Here is a 22,588-nt window from a genome sequence, read left to right on the forward strand (position 1 = left end):
GGGGAATCTACCCCTTCACCCTGGGATCCTGAGACTGGGGCAAAAACCCTGAGAGTTCTCAGGTATGGCTTTAAGGGGATCTAAGTAAAAGCACTGAACAGGGCCTCATACTCCAAATTGTTGATTTAAAAACTTGCTATAGCCCTGTAACATGATAAGTCGGTGTTCTTAACCAATTGCATAAATTGCATTCATGGTAGCACCACCTATGTCTGGATATCAGATCATTTTTCTGAGACCTTCACCTTTGGAATGCATACATAAAAGTATGTTATGACAACAGCGTATGCTTGCAATATAATATATGGTGAAATTAAGATACGGCAGTCCTGCTTGGGAATATCACTAGGAGGCTAATATAGTTATAACCTTCCTCCAAACATTGCAAACAAAAGCTCCATATATCACAGGAGGTAATCATAGCGATAAATAAAGTCCTACAGTAACTTCTGCACTGACATGTTTTTAACATCCGCGTGGCTGCTTCTCCATGTGGAAAAGTGCTGCTTAGTGTCAGCGTGAATTATAGGAGAGAAGACCAGATGCAAAACAGGCATATGTGGTCTTCAAAACCTAAGATGATCTGGACTACGACTCCCATCATGCTCAGCCATGAAAAGCTGGGTTTCCCCTGTGAACCCTATTGTACACTAAAATGCTAAAAGTCACAGAGCGGGGTCACCGAGTGCTGAGGGGCGTGGTGCGTAAAGGTTGCCAACGCTCTGCTGATTCCATAGCAGAAGAACTCCAAACTTCCACTGGGATTAATATCAGCACAAAGACTGTGCGGCAGGAGCTTCATGGAATGGGTTTCCATAACCAAGCAGCTGCATGCAAGCCTCACATCACCAAGTACAATGCCAAGCGTCAGATTGAGTGGTGTAAAGCACGCCGCCGCTGGACTCTGGAGCAGTGGAAACATGTTCTGTGTGGTGATGAATCACGCTTCTCTGTTTGTCTGTCTGATGGGTGAGTCTGGGTTTGGCGGATGCCAGGAGAACATTACCTGCCTGACTGCATTGTGCCAACTGTAAAGTTTGGTGCAGGAGGGATAATGGTCTGGGGCTGTTTTTCAGGGGTTGGGCCCTTTGTGGGAAATGTTTAGGGAAGGCCCTTTTCTATTCCAGCATGACTGAGCCCCAGCGAACAAAACAAGGTTCATAAAGACATAATTGGATGAGTTTGGGGTAGAAAAACTTAACTGGCCTGCACAGAGCCCTGACCTCAACCCCATTGGGAGGAACTGGAATGGCGCTTGCGAGCCAGGCCTTCTTATTCACACACATGCTCACCTCACAAATGCTTGATGAATGGGAAAAAAAACACAGAAACATTCCTTTATGAATGCAATGTCAAAAAAGTCCCTGTCCCGGTATAATGGTCAGGTGTCCCAATACTTTTATCCATATATTGTATAGTATATATTATATAGTGTATATTGCCGCCATTTTCATTGCACCCATACGTCAGAGGGATTCTGGGTTTATGCAGGTAATGTGAGTGAATAATAATTTAGAAAAAAAGAACAGCTTTTGACAGCAAAGGATTTGACTTTATGAAACAAAACAATACATTTTATGTGGGAACATAAAAACATAAAAAGATGTAAATACTTCATTTTTTAATTTAAAAAGGCTTTGTGACAAAATAACAGTAAATTATAAAAATAAGAAATCTTACTTAAGATTTCAAATCAAAATTGAAAACCCTAAGGCCCTCATTGCAAGGATTACAGGGTGTTTCTCCAGAACCTAAGTGCATTTCATGTGATAACTAGAAATTCTTTGATGTGCTTCATATGTATTATTCTCCTCTGGCCGAGGGATTTTTTTCCACTATCCCTGCATAGAGCCTACAGTCTCCAAAATCAAGTAAGGTAACTGAAGCAATAAACAAACCTTAACATCACGTGTGACGGCAATACCAAATAATTTACAAAAGCCAGTTGTTTCCAGACTGGCCAGCAGGAAGATTTACATACACCACAGGCTATTGATGTTTGTACATGGGGGTAATTTTTTGATGAAGTGAAATGCTCGTCATGTGCAAAAACAGATGGGCCAAAAAAAATGTGAACAAACCTTTTGGTCCAGTTTTGGCCCAATCAATCTTGGGCAACAAATGTAATTCCTTGCCCAATCATTTTGGTAAAACATTGGGGACATTTTTCACTCTGGAACAAAATCTGTTGCCTAGTGCCCACATTCACTCTCACTCACATTATCATTCCCGTTCTCTCTCTCTCACGCTGTTTCCCTATATTCTTTGTCAACCGCTTATGCATCTTCTTGTTCATCTTCTATCTTTTCCCTTTTCCTCTCTCTTTATTCTGTCTTCAATATTTAATCCTTAATTTGCTATATTCTTTTATTGTTCGCATTTCCATGGATATAACCCGGCGGCAACTTCCTCCAATTGGGGGGAGGACGCCACTGCAAGCCTCGTTATTTTGCCCTCAGGTAAATAGAGGGCAATATGCTTAGAGGAGAGGACGTCACCGCATTGGCTGTCATTTTGCCCTCATGCCAACTTAGGGCAATGTGACGGTGCTTGAGGTGATGTCCTCTTCCCTGATTGAAGGATCGAGGAGGACGCAACCACAGTGCTACAATTTTTGCAGAAGTTGACCCTGTGTTATGTCTGGAGATGCAGACAGAGAAAGAACATAGTGGATTAAGGACTGAAGGTAGAATAGCGAAGGGAGAAAATAGAAGTAGATGCAGAAGTGGTCGACAGAAGTGGAAGTGGTGGGAAGAGAAGGTAGGGAAACATTTAGAGTGAATTGGAATGAGAGTGTGAAAGAGTGTGAGCAAATGTAAACCCACGTATTTCGGACCAAAATTGTTTTCTGTCCTTCGATAAAGAAAAGAAAGGACCCCAAAAATAGTTTCTGTTCAACAAATACCAAAAAACACATAGAACACAACTTTTCTAGATGCAGAAAGAAAGTTAATCACAGGCTGGCATGACCACGCTCCTATATATATATACCAGCTTTTACAAATGGACAGCAGTGAATGGATGTTATTAAAATCAAATGAGCCATCTTAGCAGGGGCGTAACTAGAAACCTCAGGGCCCCAGTGCGAGAATCTGTTAAGGGCCCCCCCACCCCCAACCATCTATCCCTTTCTCACTATCTACCCTCTCCCTCCCTAACCCCCCTTCTCATGATCTACCCTCTCCCTCCCTAACCCCCTTCTCATGATCTACCCTCTCCCTCCCTACCCCTTCTCACAATTTCCCCTCTCCCTCCCTAACTCCCCTTCTCACGATCTACCCTCTCCCTCCCTTCTCACAATCTCCCCTCTCCCTCCCTAACCCCCCTCTCACAATCTACCCTCTCCCTCCCTTCTCACAATCTCCCCTCTCCCTCCCTAACCCCCCCTCTCACGATCTACCCTCCCTACCCCCTTCTCACAATCTACCCTCTCCCTCCCTACCCCCTTCTCACAATCTACCCTCTCCCTCCCTACCCCCTTCTCACAATCTACCCTCTCCCTCCCTACCCCCCTTCTCACAATCTACCCTCTCCCTCCCTACCCCCCCTTCTCACAATCTATCCTCTCCCTCCCTACCCCCCCTTCTCACGATCTACCCTCTCCCTCCCTACCCCCCCTTCTCACGATCTACCCTCTCCCTCCCTACCCCCCCTTCTCACGATCTACCCTCTCCCTCCCTACCCCCCTTCTCACGATCTACCCACTCCCCCCCTTTGTAGGTCACTTACCTTCAACTCCTGTGTTGGGAGCGTGAGGCGTTTGTCTCGGGTGCCGGCGCTTCACTGCAGAGCGCCGGCATATGACGTCATATGCCGGCGCTCTGCGTGAAGCGCCGGCACCCAAGACAAACGCCTCACGCTCCCAACACTGCACTCTGGGCAGCGCTGAGGCAGGCGGCGGCGGTGCCGGCGGCGGCAGCAGCGGGGAGCAGAGGCATCCTGGATTTCTGTCAGTCAGGGGGGCCCAAGAGTTGCCGAGCGGTCGTTTTCAGCAACCGCTCGGCACCCCTTGGGCCCCCCTGACTGGCAGAACTCCAGGTAGTTCCCGGTAGTTCCGCCACTGCATCTTAGATATGGACTTCTTGGTTTCCAAAGTTTCCCCTTCTCAATTTTTTCTATTTCTCTCTCCTTTTTTCTACTTATCTCTGGTTATCTTCGACTCTGAGCCATACTGTTTGGATACAGATGTCAACCTGCCATGCTATCGCTTAATCCACCACTGAAATAGTGTAGGTTGTTGTTTAGAATATCTAGAACTAACTCAGAGTCTGTATTCTGTTTAAAATCTCTTAAATAATTTATATAAAAAGGAGGTTATCTGGAAGCTCAAGTGTTTAAAGTGGTGCATTTCAAGAACATAGTAATTATGTTACTAGCCATGAAGGGGAAAGCTACTCATCCTACCAAATGTTACAGATAGATGATGGTCCATCTGCTATTATTATTTATTGTTTTATATAGAGCCAACATTTTCCACAGTGCTGTACAATGGGTAAACAGGACATAACAAGTAATATATAAAATAACAACTTGACCTGCAGAAACAACAGAAAATGAGGGCCATGCCCAAGGAGCTTACAATCTATGTGTTTTTAATTTCCTAACTGACTATACCTATTACCTAATTGCCAGCCCTGTATATTATACTTACATATGTATGTATGTGTCTCAGATATATACTTCAATAAAATGTCTAAATTAGTGACCATTAAATAAATTTTCCCAAAAATTTGCATATGAAAAAGTGTATATATATAATATAGTTATTGATCACAACTTTCATTCTAATCTCTTCTAGACTTGCCAATATTGCCCCAATTTTTTCTGTATTTCAGACAAAACAGTTAAAAATGAAAATGCAAAAAATACTTTACATTCCTAAATGTCAGTGTACGGATGACATATATAGAAGTTTTCTCACCATTGATTCTTCCTATGAATTTAATGCTTTAGATCACAGTTTCAAAATGTTGGTCCTCGATTACCCCAACAGCGCATGTTTTCTGCCCCTGCTTACTTCTGCTCATTTAGGACAACATGCACTGCCTGTACAGTAGACCTAGATGACTGATAGTGAGAGACGATGTGTTTGGAAATCAACTTGATTAAGTAACTGCAGTATTCCAAGCTTTGGATCTGAATTTCTCTTCCTATCACATTAGTTTCACAAGTCCTACATGAGTCACAGCCAGGGCTGGATGTTCATGTCATGTGCCCCTAGGCACAGGATCTTTGGCATCTTCACTCACGCTGTTATTTAGTGTGCATGTAAGCAAAGCCAAAGACTAATCACTGTGCAGCATTACTCTGCTCTGCTGAATGCAAAGCTCTAAATTTCATCTTTGTAAGTCCAGAAAAGACCACAGTTCGTGAGTGGCTGTTTTAACATCACAGGTATTATCACAGGTAGTGAGGCCCTTGTCATGGTGGGATTTGGTAAAAGTGACAGATTTACTTTAAATGTAAATTAAGAATAGAAGAATACAATGTCCAAAACTGTACGTATTGTAGCGCTGCACCATGTAATTGGGAATATCATTATGTTTCTCCAATATCCGGTAAAGTCCAAAGGTAGGCTACCTAAAGCTCTCCCTCTTCTGGTGGCGTGGCCTTGTGATGGGGCAGGGCTAATCATGTGTGGTGGAGAGGCTGACTGTATGCAGTGTGTGGTTATCCCCAGAAAGGCTATAGAGGTGGGATGCGGGGCATGAGTCAACACATCTACTCCATCCCAGAAAAAAAACAACCCGCTCCTTCAACCTGAGACTCCAGGTCAACCTCAGAGACTTCCCAGGTACCATAATGATCTTCCTCTCCATCCCACAGTAAGTATACAGTAGTCAATAAACAACTGCCATAGCATGGTCAGTAAAGGGCATGCCCCAGTTTGCTAGGAAATCCAGGAACATTGAAAAGCTCTAATTACCAACAATCATTTCATTCTTATTATTGGCTAAATTCCATGCTTCACTGAAACTTTCTCCAGCAAGATTGTTTGTTGGGAAGTCAAAGCTCATTACAGCTCACCAACTGAGGTTTATAGCTCAAGCGATGATGAGGCTGCTACAGGTAGTCATAACCATGGATTCTTTTTTATGTTGATGCATTTTACACAAAAATCATTTATCACAATATAGTCCAGCGTAGCTATACTAATAGGCTTGTCTCATTTGTTTTAAATGGGCTCATATCCACCTTGACAAGCCTGGGGTATATAACAAACCATGATGTATTGTAGGTGCATGATTAATAACATGTGTAGCAACTACTCTCTTGTAGAGGAGACACATACAAACAGGTACATCATTTGCCCCTTCTGGAGCAGAGATGACGCATTGCTAGAAGGATTGTTTCAGCTACCGCCCAACCATTCTGTAGAGCGCTGTAAGTTTTCAAATTTTAAAAGGGAGCTGCCCCCATGTTAGCTTTTAACGTGACTACGTTAATTCTTTAAGGCTACCTACAGCTTTTTGTTAGTCAATCACAATAACTGTTTTAAGGGATTTCTTTATCTCATGGAAACCAAGATTTGTGGAACAAGGTAGCAAATCTAGCATATCTATTTAATAATCATGCTAAAGACAAATGTAATGCTGGCGACTCCCATGTTGATAAAGTTGATTTCCATTAAATATATTACATATTTTAATCCATTAACAATACATTTTTGAGTGTAGAGAACTGTTACATGTAAGATTTAGTAAAAGTGACCGACCCACCTCATGTGATTTGGCATTACTTTCAAATGCCTATTTGGTAAAGATGATACGACTTTTCAGCCTATTCATGTCTCTTTCTTCAGGCATATTGGTATAAATAAACTACAATTAAATAACCCAAACAACAGTTTTCAGGTAATAGCATTAATGAGGGATTATAACGGGACAAGGTGGGTATGAGGCAGACAGCTAAGACTGAGTTCCAGTATTCAGTATTTAAGATATCAGATGAGGAGCGCATGAACGAGAGCTTTCTTATGCATCTTGTGTTAGAGAGGGGTGAATGTTTGCAGTGTTTTTAAGATGCAAGCAGCCGTTTTGTGGAAAGAGACAGAATCCGAGACATAAATGAGAAGCCAATGATGAGACTAGGGTAGGGATGATTGTTTCCCCCATTGATATTGAAAGGGACCAGTGGCGGAACTACCGGGGTCGTAGGGGTCGCGACTGCAACCGGGCCCTGGAGTTCTGCCAGTCAGGGGGGCCCAAGGGGTGCCGAGCGGTTGCTGAAAATGACCGCTCGGCAACTCTTGGGCCCCCCTGACTGACAGAAATCCAGGATGCCTCCGCTCCCCGCCGCTGCTGCCGCCGTCGCCGCTGCCGCCGTCGCCGCTGCCTCAGCGCTGCCCAGAGTGCAGTGTTGGGAGCATGAGGCGTTTGTCTCGGGTGCCGGCGCTTCACGCTGAGCGCCGGCATATGACGTCATATGCCGGCGGGTAGGGAGGGAGTGGGTAGATCGTGAGAAGGGGGGCTAGGGAGGGAGTGGGTAGATCGTGAGAAGGGGGGTAGGGAGGGAGTGGGTAGATTGTGAGAAGGGGGGTAGGGAGGGAGTGGGTAGATCGTGAGAAGGGGGGTAGGGAGGGAGTGGGTAGAGCGTGAGAAGGGGGGTAGGGAGGGAGTGGGTAGATCATGAAAAGGGGGGGTAGGGAGGGAGTGGGTAGATCGTGAGAAGGGGGGTAGGGAGGGAGAGGGTAGATCATGAGAAGGGGGGGTAGGGAGGGAGAGGGTAGATCATGTTAAAGGTGATATAGTTCATTGATATAGGAGTTCAAAGCTCCCAATCCATTGAGTTCATTAGGAGTAGATGTAAGAAATATCATGTATGTTAACATCGGGGAACATATATATGCGATTGGCTGCTACTAATCTCATTGACTTCAATGATAATAAGTAAGCCCAAGAAGCCTACACATAACTGTTTCCTTTTTTTTAGTAGACGTAGACTCATTTTCTAACAACTACAGGATGGCTACAGTGATAAATAGTATTGGGAGTCCACAGGAAACAAAAAGACATCCATGCATTAAAGAAATGGGTCAAAACCGTTTCTTTAAAGGAAGACCACCATCCTGCTGTGAAATGAATAAATAAAGAGTTTGCTATAATTATTGTATAATTCATGACAGTTTTCTTTTAGAGGGCTTTTAGGCATTGAAACTGCTGCATCTTCTAAAGCCCTGTTCTTCAACCGTTATGTATTTGCCATATATTGCTTACATAGTTGTAATGTATAATGACATCGTCATGAGTCAGACCATTGTTGCTTAAGGTTATGTTTGTATCAAAATCTGTTTTGTCTGTCAAATAAAAAATGTACTAAACGCAGTCTTAAAATATTTCATGTTCTCTTTTTTCTGAAATAGCATGAACATTCATTTTGTTATTAATGTTTTGTATTATCATACAGTGTACACACTTTTGGAAAGAAAATATTATCTGAAAATTCCTTACTTGTGTGATATATGTATATATATTAAAGGACACTCCAGGCATCAAATGCACATCATATGATAGCTAAGTACATAAATGAACCCCCTCCATGAATTATCACCCCGCCATATACACACAAGAGGGGGTTTTGTGTTTGCCCCAACTTGTGCTTGAAGAACTTCAAGGTGCATTCTTTGTTGGTGTCACTGTATGGGAGATTTGACTGGTGCAAGATAGTACAATATTTTGTTGTACATCTGATGAACATAACTGGTACCTTCCCAGGACTCCCCATTCCTGAGGTTTCCCTTTTTTGCTCCTTATCAAAGGCAAGAAAGGGACTTGCCAAGTTAAGGAAGCAGGGCTAGCAAATGCATAGGGGCAGGTGTAGCCACCAACAGACTTGGAAGGGGCAGCAAGTGGACAGAACCTAGTAAAGGTCAAATGCTACTCCTTTTACCCAGAGATAAAACGTTGAAGGCCTGGTTCCCAGTTATGCTGCTACGCCCCTTAGTTTTTAAGATGCATTTAGTACAATAGCTTACTGATTTTAGAATATGAGCACCCCCAACACATTTTAGTTACAAATAGCCCATACCACACAATTACTTTTTAGCCATTATCCAAATGTGATAACAAGAGTATCTCGAAAATCAACTCTTTATGCAATTTGAGCTTAAAATCTACATTCCCACTTAATTGCATGGAAAGTGTAATGTAAAATGTGCAAGCAAAATCAAGGTTTCATCAACTTTCTTGCCCCTACCATAATATAAGTACTATATATATATAAATATGTATTATGAGTACTAAACATATACTATATTTTAAAACCTTTCTTATTTGAATTCTGTCTCAAATCCCTGACACTGCCAAACAAAGGTTCACTCACCAGCGTTTGGAGAACACATCTCCATTCCCTCCCTGGTGCTGAGCCTGCCTCTTCTGTGTCTGTTTCGGGCGCGCATTGATGTATAGAAGCGAGAGTTCCTGCGGATAGGGATGTGTTGGGGCTGCATGTCACATTCCTCCATCATATCTTCAGTACAATCCTCTTCTTCAAATATACAATGCTGTTGACTCCCAAAGACCAGAGAAGATGCGCTTGCGTCTCTGCCCATTCTGATATTTCTGGTTTCGGTCTCTCTAGTGAAACGCCTCATCTCTCCACTTCACTTTAGGATGCAAGCTATGGGTGATGCCTGCTCAACTCATATTACTTGTTGAATATGTGTATGGAGCCTGAGTAGAAACAAAAATAATTATATTGAGACATAATTAGGAAGTTGTAAGCTAATTATCATATGAGCTATGACCAACACTATTATGTCACTTCTTAGCACAATATCTTTTTCAATACGTTTTTGATATTGGCATTATGGTAGAATATCATCCTTAATCAGTTTTATATATAATAGTTTAGTTGTTTCAGCTGTTTTCAATAACATATCGTGACTTTGTTTGAGACGATTCATTGTTATACTTTATTTTGTTTCTCTACGTGTCCATGTCTAGAATAGTCAATAGTACTTTTAAAACGTTTTTTGAAAACTTCTAAACAATTAAAAAAAACAAATTAGAAAGGGTTAACAAACATAATTAGGTGAGTTTGTGTGCCTTATGGGTGGGAAAGAAGAGGAAGTCAGGGATAGTTTAGAAAAGCAGAAGAAACAGGTAGACTGGAGATGTAGGGTGTCATAACAGTAAAAAGAAACAGTGATAAAAAAGAATGGAAATAAATAAGTTGTAAATAAGTAAATAGATAAACCTGTAGATATGATATTAAGAACAATACTAAACGAAGGAGGAGGTTTAGAAATAGAATGTGGGATTGATGCCAAAGAACAAGGGGTGAACAATAAGAAAAGGAAGGCTGAGACAATATGAAGCCATGTGTGGTGACAATGACATGAAAAGGAGTTTGGGGAACAACAACTGGAGATGACTCAAGTAGAAATAAGATGCCTGGATAGGTGATTAGGAGACAAGAGAAGAGCCTTCAAGAAGCAGAGAATCTCTACATCGTTGGTGGATGAATTATATGAAATTGTAAAAAAAATCTAAATTAAAGATGATAATGGTATTAGCTATAATGAAAAAGTTTTCTCATCTGCTGACAACAAGATTATAGGAAGCAAGGGTTAATGAATCAATTACCCAACTCCAGTGAAAATATTTACCAATAATTTAGATTATGATTTTAGTAAATCAAAATAGAAAAAGGCTCCAGGCACTCAAGGGTTCCATCAGGCAGATTTATTGAAGGAGCTTGATAAACTTGATAAAGACCTCATCGTGAGGTCGAAACGTTGTTGTTCGTCTCTTTCAATAAATCTGCCTGATGGAACCCTTGAGTGCCTGGAGCCTTTTTCTATTTTGATTTACTGGGGAGCTGGCCCTTCCTGGCACAGCTAAGCACCTGAGTTCCTGTGGGGAGTGAGTGCAGATTCCTGATTCTGGTGACTTTATGATTTTAGTAAAGGCACATTATATTTTGCATATTTAGAACAGATTCAGATTGATAGAAAAAAATGAATTTTGAGAACAAAAATCACAACGGGGAAACAGTTGTTTTAGAAACGTATGATCTGCTTGGTGTTTTGTGCTGTATGTTGAAGACATGTAGAGAGTTATGAAAGGACATAGGTGATGTTGCATTGTGGGATATATTTATATATCGCACATGAATTATTCACGATAATAATAGGAACTAGAAAAGGCTCCCATTGTCAACTTCCATTTGGAAGTCTATAATGAAAGAAAATATCTAGAATTGCTAAGCAAAATAATGCTGCCTTCTCCTAATAAAAAGGTTGCAATTCCAATGTATTTCTCTATGTATATTCTATCTAAACACATCATGATAAAATAAATGTACTATTAATAGCCTGTTTGCATGGTTCTTGAAAATCATTTACAGATCTTATGGTAGATGGGAGATCTTATCAAGCAGAAAAGTCCTGAGGGGTCTTTGTTTAGTAGATACAATAATTAGTATAGGAAATAGCAGCTATGCTACAATGTGAAGCCCGAGAAATAAAAGGGTTATTTGCTGTGAAGTTGATTTAAAATGTACACAATTGCAATATTCCATGTTACATATATAGTCACCTTTCCTAGTCCCTCTCCTGCAATACTTAGTGTGGCTGGTCCATCCCTAACCAAGGCACGTGGATGTTCTTGTGGGTTCATGTTCCATGCTGATGAGGATTGAGCAACCTTTATTAGCTCTCACTAATATGGGTGCTTTTTCATTTCTTTAAAGCCTATCCCAGTACCACAGTGTACATTAGGTCTTCCATAATTCATGTCTCTACATATCCACTCTGAAAACCTGTGACCTAAGTATACCATCAGAAGAAGCTACACCCACAAGAACATCCACAGGCGGGGATTGCACTGCCCATGCTGTTACAATAGAGTTATATTTAGCTCTATATAGTGTAAGTGTTTCCTGTTATTATTCACCTTGGCTCCATAAGACATACTGCACTATTTTTGTTTTTTTTCTTCATCTTACTTATCTCCATCCCCTGGTTATATTGGAAGACCCTTACAGCCATCATACCCTTAGGCGCGACCACCACACCCATCCAAAAGATTCAAACCCAGAGAGTTCCCAGATATGATCTGGATTTGTTACCCTTCTCACTCCAAGACAGTCATACCTAATCAGCCCCACAAAAGTGTTATGGACAGAGTAACGGGCATGAAAAACGATGCAAATGGTTTGCTAAATAGCTAATATGGCTGCCCTTGTTAGCAAACACATTTAATACCCCCAAGAGGGACAATTTTATTTCACGAGGGGCCACGAGTGGCATTAAACATATAAACATTTATTAACACATAAAATACGTTTTTATGCTTAGGTGTTTCATAGCAGTTTTGCTAATCTGGAACGTGTAGATTCCGATCAGTTAGCTAATTATTACCTGCAACTGCTTTTGTGCCCAGAAGATCAAAGACAAAATTGGAGACTCCATTGATCAGTGACTATTGAAACAGTCTGATAAATCTGTAACATGTAACAATGTACCCCAATCTCCAAGGTCTTCCAAAAACCGTCCCCAACACCAAAAACTATATGATATTTTTTATGTTAAGTTTTTATGATTTAGAGTTTTTAGCTCTAAAATGCCATCTGCCCTTACCAAGGGCGTAGAGAAGACAATTCATATGATCTCTCAGTAAAGAATGCACTGGAATGCCAATCCAAATAAAATATTTTAGCATTTTTTAGCACTATTTTTGACACTTTCTAAACACTGAGTATGCATATATTGCTTAATTTAGCGAATTCTATGGGTTGCCCCTTCTATGCTGCACATCACCCTTCTTTTTCTCTTGATAAGATTGATTTTAGGTGTGCATATTTCATCTTTCATACCCTCTTGAACCCTACATGTTGAGGATGACTGCAGATGTTTAAACCATGTGAGATGACAGCAATATGTCAGCTCTCTCATAAAGCAGAACATTGCAGAGGTAATGGGAAAATATGTGATAAATATATTGCATGGAGATGTTAAAGTAGCATTGAACACAATATAGAACACTTACAGTGACAGATACCAATACTTTAATGTGTTATTAAATATCAGACACGGAAACCACTAGAGGTGGTGGATCAAGTAATTCCAGTGAAATGTTTCATAAATTTCATATTTATGTATACAGCTGTCTCCGAATGGATTAAATTAGGTAGCTGGTAGGTGTATGTGATTTTGTATAGCGCATAGTCGATAATAAAGACAAATTTGCTGAAATCAGTCAGTTCCCAATACTTTGGATTGTAAGTTATTGTCAGGACACCGGTTATGGACAAGGATGATGTCAAATTTCTGCCATTGAAATATAATGTGGCTTAATGGAAAAATCTCTCATACAGGGGATAAAGTGCTTTAAATTAACTGAACATAGGGGCACACACGGGACATTTTTAAATGAGCTGACCCTTACATAGTCCATCACTAGATTCTTCAGCTGTGATGTAACTATGAGGAAAGCCTTGATTGGGATGATCAGCCATGATTAAATCGGATTAGAATATTATAAAACTGCATAAGCCTGAGAAGTAATCCTTTCACTCGGAAATTGGTGTAAAAGAAAGAGTTAAATTGGCACTTATTCACCAGGCAGGATGAAAGGGACAATCTAGTTTTCACTTGGATAGTATAATTAGTTAGATAGTATAATTCTTAGTTAAATCCGTTTTAAGTCACCTGACTGATTGAACTATTCACTGTATAGGGTCAGCTCAAACATTCATGTAGGAGAAACTTGCCAGGGATATCCCTTTATAATGCATAGCAAAGTTACTAAGTTAAAACCACAATTCTCCTTCAAACATGGCGCGCCCTCAGTTTCCAGGTATGCTTTGTGGATATATATATATATATACCGGTATATATATATATAGAGAGAGAGAGAGTAAAAATGCATCATTCTTTTAGTTACATTGGTCGTTGTGATGATGTTACCATAGTGTACCATAATTATCTTGTCTAAAGAAACCATGTGTATTGTTCTTAGTTCATGGCAGCCATATATTTAGTATACAGTCTGCAATTGCCATAGAAACATCTATCATTATTTTAAAGGCTGGCAGATTCCAGGCTGAGTGCGGTTATTCACCGTACCTGACCATACTTGTACAGCAAGCTCTAAACAGCGTTTTTATTAGCGTACCTTGTTTAACAATGTTGTTTCGGATCTCTTTGTTTCTGAGCTCTAACAAAACTCAAGGGAGAAACAGCTATACAGACATATTAAAGTTACAATGGTCTTCTCTACTTTACAATATCCTACCTACAGCAGTCGTAATCCCACAGACATTAGAAAGTATTAGGATCACTGTATGTTATAAAACGTCTTGAAATAGGTATATACTGTTTCTGTTCTCAGAAATGTAATTTTGCCTCTCTATTCAATTGTCCTGAGATACTTAGGAGATAAGATAGCCAGGCTGCACTGACCCATACAGATAAAAACAATACGACATCTCAACTATGAACCCTGTAATAGTTCATCAGAAAGAGCACTATACATTAGCACCCACTAATAAATGTAACCATTTGGTATCTGTGGAAATCATAACATCTCATGAGTTAAAAACATTCTGAAAGAAGTCACCTGTATTCAAGCAGAGATTTCAACTGTGATATATCACCAACACCAACTGGGATCATTGTCTAGCACCCTAGACAAACTATATCTCCATTTGCTTGCTGATATGAGAGAACCTCATGACAGCACCTCCTACCAGCACGGCACCCCAGACAGTTGCCTATTTTGCCTATATATAAGTTAGCTCTAATCTTTCCATTCACCATGAGCATTGGGACTCAGAGACGAAGACATGTACACAAGGCATGCCACTTTTTGATTCTTTACCCATGCATATATCGGATCCCTCAGCCAAGGCCATCGTCTTCCTTTTAAGGATGCCCAGCATTGGCAAAAATAAACTGGGGAGGCGGTGCTGACGTGGCACAGTGCTTTCTTTGGGAATGTGGAGATATGAAGTGTAGCTATTTTGATATTTTTATTTATTGTTAATTGTCACTCTTGCCTTGATGTGATATTAATTGCATTAACATGTGCATTTAATACATGTCAGAGGATCAAGTGCCCACCCCCAGGTACTCACTTTATTTTAGCACAAGGCCCATTCTTGCAAGAAGAATAAAAATATATTACAGTCCAGGAAAACCATTGCCCTGTCTGCTCAAATAAGGGGACTATTTATATTAGTGCTCTGTGGATCTTGCGTTTTATGTAATCTAGCTAGCTAACTTCTAAATTCTACACTGTTTTTTCATCACTAGTTGATGTATTACATATTCCCATAATATGATTATTACATAATGCCATGATTGCAGAATATGCATGTAGTATTCACTTATTTATTAAAGCTTACAAAATAGTACTAAGTGCCTTACACCCCCCCCCCCCAATAATTCAGGTGTGCACGTGAGAACATCTCTATTGGGGTTGTGGGAAGAAGCATGATAGGACATGCCACCAACCCACATTACCCGAAGACCCACGTTGCAGCATTAAGCTTCAGAATTCTGCAAGGTGACCACAAGTGAGCTGTAACAGAGTTGTGGGCTACAACATTGCAGACCACCATTGATTTTATAGCTCCCTGGGATAGTCAGGGGAGATCAGAGGATCCCCCTACTCAACGTTCTATGAAGCAGTTAATTAAGACACACTTTATTATGTGTAGTTTTATTACAGAGTTTTGAGTTGCAAACATGACCTAATCAAAATATACAGACACTTCTTGAGATACAACTTTTTACATAACCATATATAGAGGCTTGTCATTTGTGGTAACTTGTCCCTAAAACTAGGCCTCGTGGAAACAGGGTGACAACATCGGCGCTGCTGTCCTTTCTACTGGGCATCGAGATATAATGTCATATCCCAGCGCTCCACATTTAAAAGAAATGCAGAAGGAAACTATGGAGGACCGTCCCAACTTGGCACAGCCCTCCATGGTGTTAATGGTCCCGTTGTAGAGGTTGAGTCGTGCCGTTACAGTGAGTCTGATCGTCCAATATGGAGATAAAGCTTCTTGTTATGTAGCAGAGGAGCTGCAGCCCCTAGGCCAGAGCACACCACTGAGTTATGGAATGGATGAGCCAGCGTGTGGTGGGATTGGTCCTCTAACTCCCTTAAAGCATAATTTTGTGGGTCTTATATTAAAAAAAAAAGTTGATTTAACAGCATATTTAGACTTCAGTTCAAAAAAATGTATTTAACTATGTGCCAGAAAACAAGGTATTGGAACCCAACAAAATGTGTTAGATGCCACCTTGGTTTTTACAGGGATCACATAGGGACACATCTACAGAGTATAAAGGTGGCATAAAACATTACAAGCCCTAACACTGAGAAGCTGTGTGTAAAACCTAATCTTAAAAAAACAAACTGACCCCGAAAAATAATAATCTCCAAAATAATCTCCAAAAATAATTGGATATTTTAGAAATGATATAATCCTAGTTAAGATATTATGCACAGTGGTATATGACACATTCAAACCTCAAAAATCCCTGATCTCTGCAGCCTGTTATTATTTTATTAAGCAAATATTCTCAGGCCTTCATTGACTTTGCAAATTATCAACACTTTTAATGAGCTATAATCATTGAACAAGATTTCAACCCTTAATTAAACTTGAATTGTAAATCCTGTTGCAGTGTTCAGCTTGTACGGTAAGTATGGCGGCATTACGAAATGATGGCTATTTTTAACAAACCTTGTTATGGGAAAATATTGCATCCAGTGACCAAATAATAAAATAAAAATACCTGTAAAAAGTTAACATCTTTAGCTATTCTGAGATGAGGGAGATGAGAATTTAGGGGTCATGGTCAACATTTGCTGTGAAAGATTCCTCTTCCCTGAACTAGATGGATTTGATTTTTTCCTGCATTTTTTATCCCTAATGTAATGGAGGTAAATTCATATGTTTGCAGTAAATTGAACATTTCAAAGCCTGATGCCACTATGTTTACGCTTTCTTTAGCAGTAAATACAATCCTAATGACTAAATCCTAGTGATAAAGAATCATCATTTTTAGTGTATTCTATCACTGACCAGCAGTGCCTATTATAAAAAAATATCTGCAGAGGACGGCTGGCCACAGGGTAGGGGCAACGGTCCCCGAGGCTGCTCTGATTAAAGGTTTGGGGCCATTTTACTTGGTATTCTACACACAGTCACCAGAATGTACTCATTAACCTAAACATCTGTGATATTGAACATGGCCATTTTATTTTCCAAATGTGTTTTGGGCAGCTTTATTATTGGGCCATGTTACAGGAATGGGTCATATTAATGCGCGGTTCCTGTTGATATACAGTATGCCTGTTTTTTTATTACTGTATGTTGTTTGTGTTACTATATTTTATCACTGTTATAATGTATTATTGTAGCCCCGCTGGCAGATGTGTCCCTCATACTCCATGATTCTTCCCGGTGCCCACATGACCACATACACGTTTCATATAGTAGGCACCTTTCTGGTGTCTCACCTTCCCAGGTTCAAATCTGTCTCGCCCGACACATTCAACGTCCCATTGGCTATAGATAACACCAAATGATTTGTGACACTCCTTTGCCCCGTGTCCTTAAAAACCCTGTGTTTTCCCCAATAAACAGTTACTGAAGTACCCTGACTGGTATGTCTTGTTGTTACTGGTGGTAAGGGCTTGTTAACCGCAGATGATGTGACAGGTCTTAGTTGTGAATTACAACTCCCATGATGCCTATACGGGGCCAATAGGGTATATAATGTATGTTCAGCTTTTAGGCCCCTGAGCACTGCTATATTGCAGCAATCAGCTTGAGACTAGCAATCATTTCAACTTAAATTTTATACATGTTAAAACTACCTATATTGTGCCTCGGAAATAAATCGGTTCCTAACATTTTGTGAATATATCACTTGTAAAGTGCAAATCACCTTATAGTGTCTACTGATACTGTTATCAGAAAGCTGCCCCGGAGTACGTCAGCCGGAAATATAATGCCTGTTCCTGTAAGAGTGGAGGTTTAGCTGGTTAGCTGTTTATATGCAGGAAGATATGATTTTTAGTTGAAAGTTATACCTGTTATGGGTTCCTTGAAGTTTAACTTTACATCTTTATCCATGTTGGCCCAGTAAGTGGTACCACCTTCCACTTATGACTTCATTGTCTCTTGGATAAATGTAGCGATATGAATGTTCCTTACTTACATGCAATAAGGAAGAGTACACATTGCATCAAAATGCAATTAAGACCTTCGTATTCTTGAGAGAAGAATTTTCTTTTGAAATGTGTAAGCAGGAAGTGAAATAAACCCTATAGTTGTTTAACCAATAAATATGGAATGTGTTAACTTAATAAGCCTATTTAAAAATAAACATTTTAGGGATGACTTGACAAAGGTCAATGTTTGTGTCATACAGGGCTGCGCACAGGTGGATTCACTGGTGGCACCACACTCGCTGACGTCAGTGGTCAGTCCTGGCCTCGTCCCGCAAGGGAAGGCTCCGGGTAGCCGGAGTAAACAAGTTCCCAGGTATGCCTATATGTACAGTCCCACTTTGGGAAAGAAATCCCTTGTGCCTCTATGATTATCTAAATATATTGCACAATTACACATAAACCTACCAAAAGTCACATAAAATACCCTGACCATTAGCAACCCCTTCAAGCACACCACCTAAAACAACAGAGTTCCTCTTGGGCTATTTCAAATGTTGGGTGGTACAGGCGGACACGCACCTGTATACAATGTTGCACACTGACAGATGTCAACAGGCAGCCACCAGGATTTAACTAAATGGGGATCAGTGAAAAATACACATTCCTCTCCCTTTATGTTCATGTAGCGTCTAAGTTTACTTTCATGGCTTTGCAATGAATAATTCACTTTTAATAGCTTCTCATTCTCACGTTGTAAACTATTATCACTGTGAAGGGTGCATTCAAGACAGTGTGTCTTTTGGTTAACCATTGCGGTACCAAAGGACTGAGCAACACATTGCAAAGTAACCTCTTAATAATCGAGTAGAGGAAATCTTTGAAAAACTACAATAGTAGTGTGATTGCTTACAGCTAAGCATAAGACAGAGCAATACAAACAAAAAATTGCATGCCTGGTGACAGCTTTGTTATAAAAATAAATGATATGCTTTCTTACATTCCTGAAGCCTGCAAAAACTTTTGGACCTAGGGCTATTTTACTTATGTATTATGTAGTGTAAATTCATTCTGTATCAGATACATCTTCTTTTACTATAAATCAGTGCATTTCAGTAATTTTACCTTAACCAGCAGTATTCTGCCTATTATGAAAATAGCACACTAGTTATAATAATAATAATACACATAGTAAAAAGTAATCATTTTCTGTGTGGGGCCATTTATAGATACGTATCTCCTCCAGATGATAGGTTGAGCTTGTATTTCATATCATATATCTATATATATATATGTATAGTGGTTCTATATTTTCATTGACGTATTTATGTATCCTATACCTGCCTAATTTCACAAGCAATTGTATGTTTAAATCTTTCTCTACCCAGTAATTGGCATTTCAGTGTTATCAGAGATTAACCCCTAGTAGTTTAAAGATCGATTCCAAATATGCGACCTGCTATAATATAATGCGGCACAGCTGTGTCTATTATTAGTATTATACTTTTTGTCTTAGATTTAATAAAAATAAAAATATGTTGCTCTCCAAAAAAGTGCAAACCCATAAAGGTATACCCTGAAGAAAAGTCCCCTGTATGGGAATGGAAGACTCATAATAAGAAGCATGGACATGAATAGTGATTTTATCAACCAGTGGGATATCCTGCAAAATGGACCGTTCCATTGGTTGCTATGGTGATAAGACCACTTTTCAAACTTTGCACCTTAATTATTCCCCTCCTGTACCCACACAACAATCCCAGATTATATTGCGGTTCCTCCAGCATCCTTAGAGTCCTTCTCACAAAGGTCCATATTATATTATCCCGTCCCCTCTGCTCCACTAGATTGTATTTTACACAAGCAGCGCATTCACTGTATATTCTTTACCCCAGCAGCAGTTTGTTACACTTTGTCTTTGCCCCAGCAGTGCCCAACAGGGTGTTGTTTTACCCCAGCAGTTCTCTGTCACACTGAGTTCCTACCCCAGCAGCACTCTGTTACAGTAAATGAACATTACCCTAGCAGTTCCCTGTCCCAATGTGCAGTTACCCCAGCAGTATCATCACCGTATGTCTTTACCCCAGAAGTTTACTTTCTTACTCTTCTCTTGACCCAGTACCCCCTGGCTCTTATGTCTGCAGTGCTTATTTACAATGAGAACTTATCCCAGCAGTTTACTTTGACACTCCTCGCTTACACCACTAGACCATTGTTATTGTGGGGCTATAACCCTTAAATTCCTTGTCACAATGTCGCAGTGAGCTTTTACCCTCCAGTGCTCTGTTACAGTGCCACAACACCCCAGCAGTGTCCATCACTTTAACCTCAAACCCTTACAGTACTTTGTTTCAGTGCGACAAAACCCCAACAGTGTCCATCGCATTAACCTCATACCCTTACAGTACTTTGTTACAGTGCGACAACACCCCAGCAGTGTCCATCACAATAACCTCTTACCCTCCAGTGCTCTGTTACAGTGCCACAACACCCCAGCAGTGTCCATCACAATAACCTCTTACCCATGCAGTGCTCTGTTACAGTGCGTCAATACCCCAGCAGTGTCCATCACAATAACCTCTTACCCTCCAGTGCTCTGTTACAGTGCCACAACACCCCAGCAGTGTCCATCACAATAACCTCTTACCCTCCAGTGCTCTGTTACAGTGCCACAACACCCCAGCAGTGTCCATCACAATAACCTCTTACCCATGCAGTGCTCTGTTACAGTGCGTCAATACCCCAGCAGTGTCCATCACAATAACCTCTTACCCATGCAGTGCTCTGTTACAGTGCGTCAATACCCCAGCAGTGTCCATCACAATAACCTCTTACCCTTGCAGTTCTCTGTTACAGCGTGAATATACCCCAGCAGTGTCCATCACATTAACCTCTTACCCTTGCAGTGCTCTGTTACAGCGTGAATATACCCCAGCAGTACCTGTCACAGTAAGCTGTTACCCCTACAGTTCTCTGTTACAACATGAATATACCCCAGCAGTACCTGTCACGGTGTTTTTTACTGCAGCAGTGTCTGTCACAGAGTGGCTTTAGTCCAACGTTGTCCCATCCCACTATAACCTACCCTGCGGCAGCACCTGTCACTGTATAATCGGGGTTAATACCTGTTAAGTGGTGATATCCCTATTGTACTTCCACACAGCCACCGGGTTCTTTCGTTGTTTCGCTCTCCTCAGCCTTCATTGAAAGCTGCCAGTTCTGCAGTACCAAAGGTCTACTGGTATTTGTGTTCAGTTTCTGTGTACAGGTGGAATGCCAACTTAAAGGGACAGCGCAACCGGTTAAAGGTGACTGCTTGGAAGGTACAGCCACTCCCTATCATAGTATAAAGGTAATACCACATTCCTTTGTGTTATTTACCTAACCACTCCTGTGTTGGTCCTGAGGAATGTCAATACATACAAACAACATTCAGACATTTATAAACATTGTTACCAAAATAACACCCCAAATTCATACAGGGTATATCAACAGACGGTAGTAATACTAGAATAAACAACTACATTGACTTTCATAGACCTACTATCACCTTTTCCATCTTAAATCATTATATTTAACCATTATGTATGATATAAGCACTTTATAGAGAAGGAGTTACTGCATACTGTAGTTAGCGCAGGACAAGCAGAGAAAGGTCTGCTGTTGCAACAAAGTTACAGAAAGAGCGTCACTTGAGCAATCGTGTTGTGGAGCAGTTTATCTGGTGACGTCATGCATTGTACCACTCCACTCCATTCTCTGAGTCACAGATATGGCACACCTGTAAAGCTTAAACTACGGAGGAAGGTCTGGTTACCTTACGTAATTATATTAGAAAGGGTGTGCAGAGTACCATCGGATAGTAAAAGTTTCCTGTAAAGTTGGTGTAAAATTGTTGGTGAGAGTTGTCGGAAAGCTACCTCCACAAGGGTTACATTGGTATTGCAATATCATCAGGGGTTTTTTTTTATACAAGTTAATAATTATCATGCTTGTACAAATAACAGCTCCTAATAATAGCTCCTAATAATAGGTAACAAGTTTTTTAAAATAAATTAGTGAAAATGGCATAAACCTCTGACTGTTGTAGCTTCTTACAAGGACAAGACTGCAGAACTAATGCTTAATGGGTAAATTTATTTTTTGTAAAAACAACAAAAAAAACCACAATGTAAAGGTGACTTCTCCCGTGGTGGTTACTGCATTTCTCCGAGAGACTCTTCCTAAATGAAATGGAATTCACGTATTCACATGTTACTCTTTAGAGGTATGGGACATTTTGGAACCAGATTTACTCACAGAACTCTACAGCAATGGAGTATTTATATTTACCAGGACAGCACTGGCAGCTACTGTTAAAGGGGTGCAGAGGGGATTATGGAGGACTGTGTGCACAACCCTCTATAGTGTTAATAGGTTGGTTAGGGAGGTCAGTTATCTCCCTTTTAACT

At 40.5% G+C, this 22,588-nt stretch overlaps 1 protein-coding gene across 2 annotated transcripts in view; it reads right to left on the bottom strand.

Moving 5' to 3' along the window:
* The window catches only part of NGEF (neuronal guanine nucleotide exchange factor), a 57,287-nt gene extending 35,836 nt beyond the window's left edge, over nucleotides 1-21,451 (bottom strand). The window contains exons 1-2 of one of the 2 annotated variants that reach the window (XM_053460089.1): nucleotides 21,263-21,451; nucleotides 9,322-9,671 (exon numbers count right to left, since the gene is read on the bottom strand). In XM_053460089.1, the coding sequence (XP_053316064.1) occupies nucleotides 9,322-9,592 (271 nt within the window). In that variant the 5' untranslated portion in view covers nucleotides 9,593-9,671; nucleotides 21,263-21,451. The remainder of the gene's footprint in view (nucleotides 1-9,321; nucleotides 9,672-21,262) is intronic. The other variant, XM_053460090.1, reaches the window with a different exon arrangement.
* Between the last annotated feature and the right edge of the window lie 1,137 nt (nucleotides 21,452-22,588).

The sequence above is a fragment of the Spea bombifrons genome, chromosome 3 (genome assembly GCF_027358695.1).
Source record: "Spea bombifrons isolate aSpeBom1 chromosome 3, aSpeBom1.2.pri, whole genome shotgun sequence".
Taxonomy (NCBI): domain Eukaryota; kingdom Metazoa; phylum Chordata; class Amphibia; order Anura; family Pelobatidae; genus Spea; species Spea bombifrons.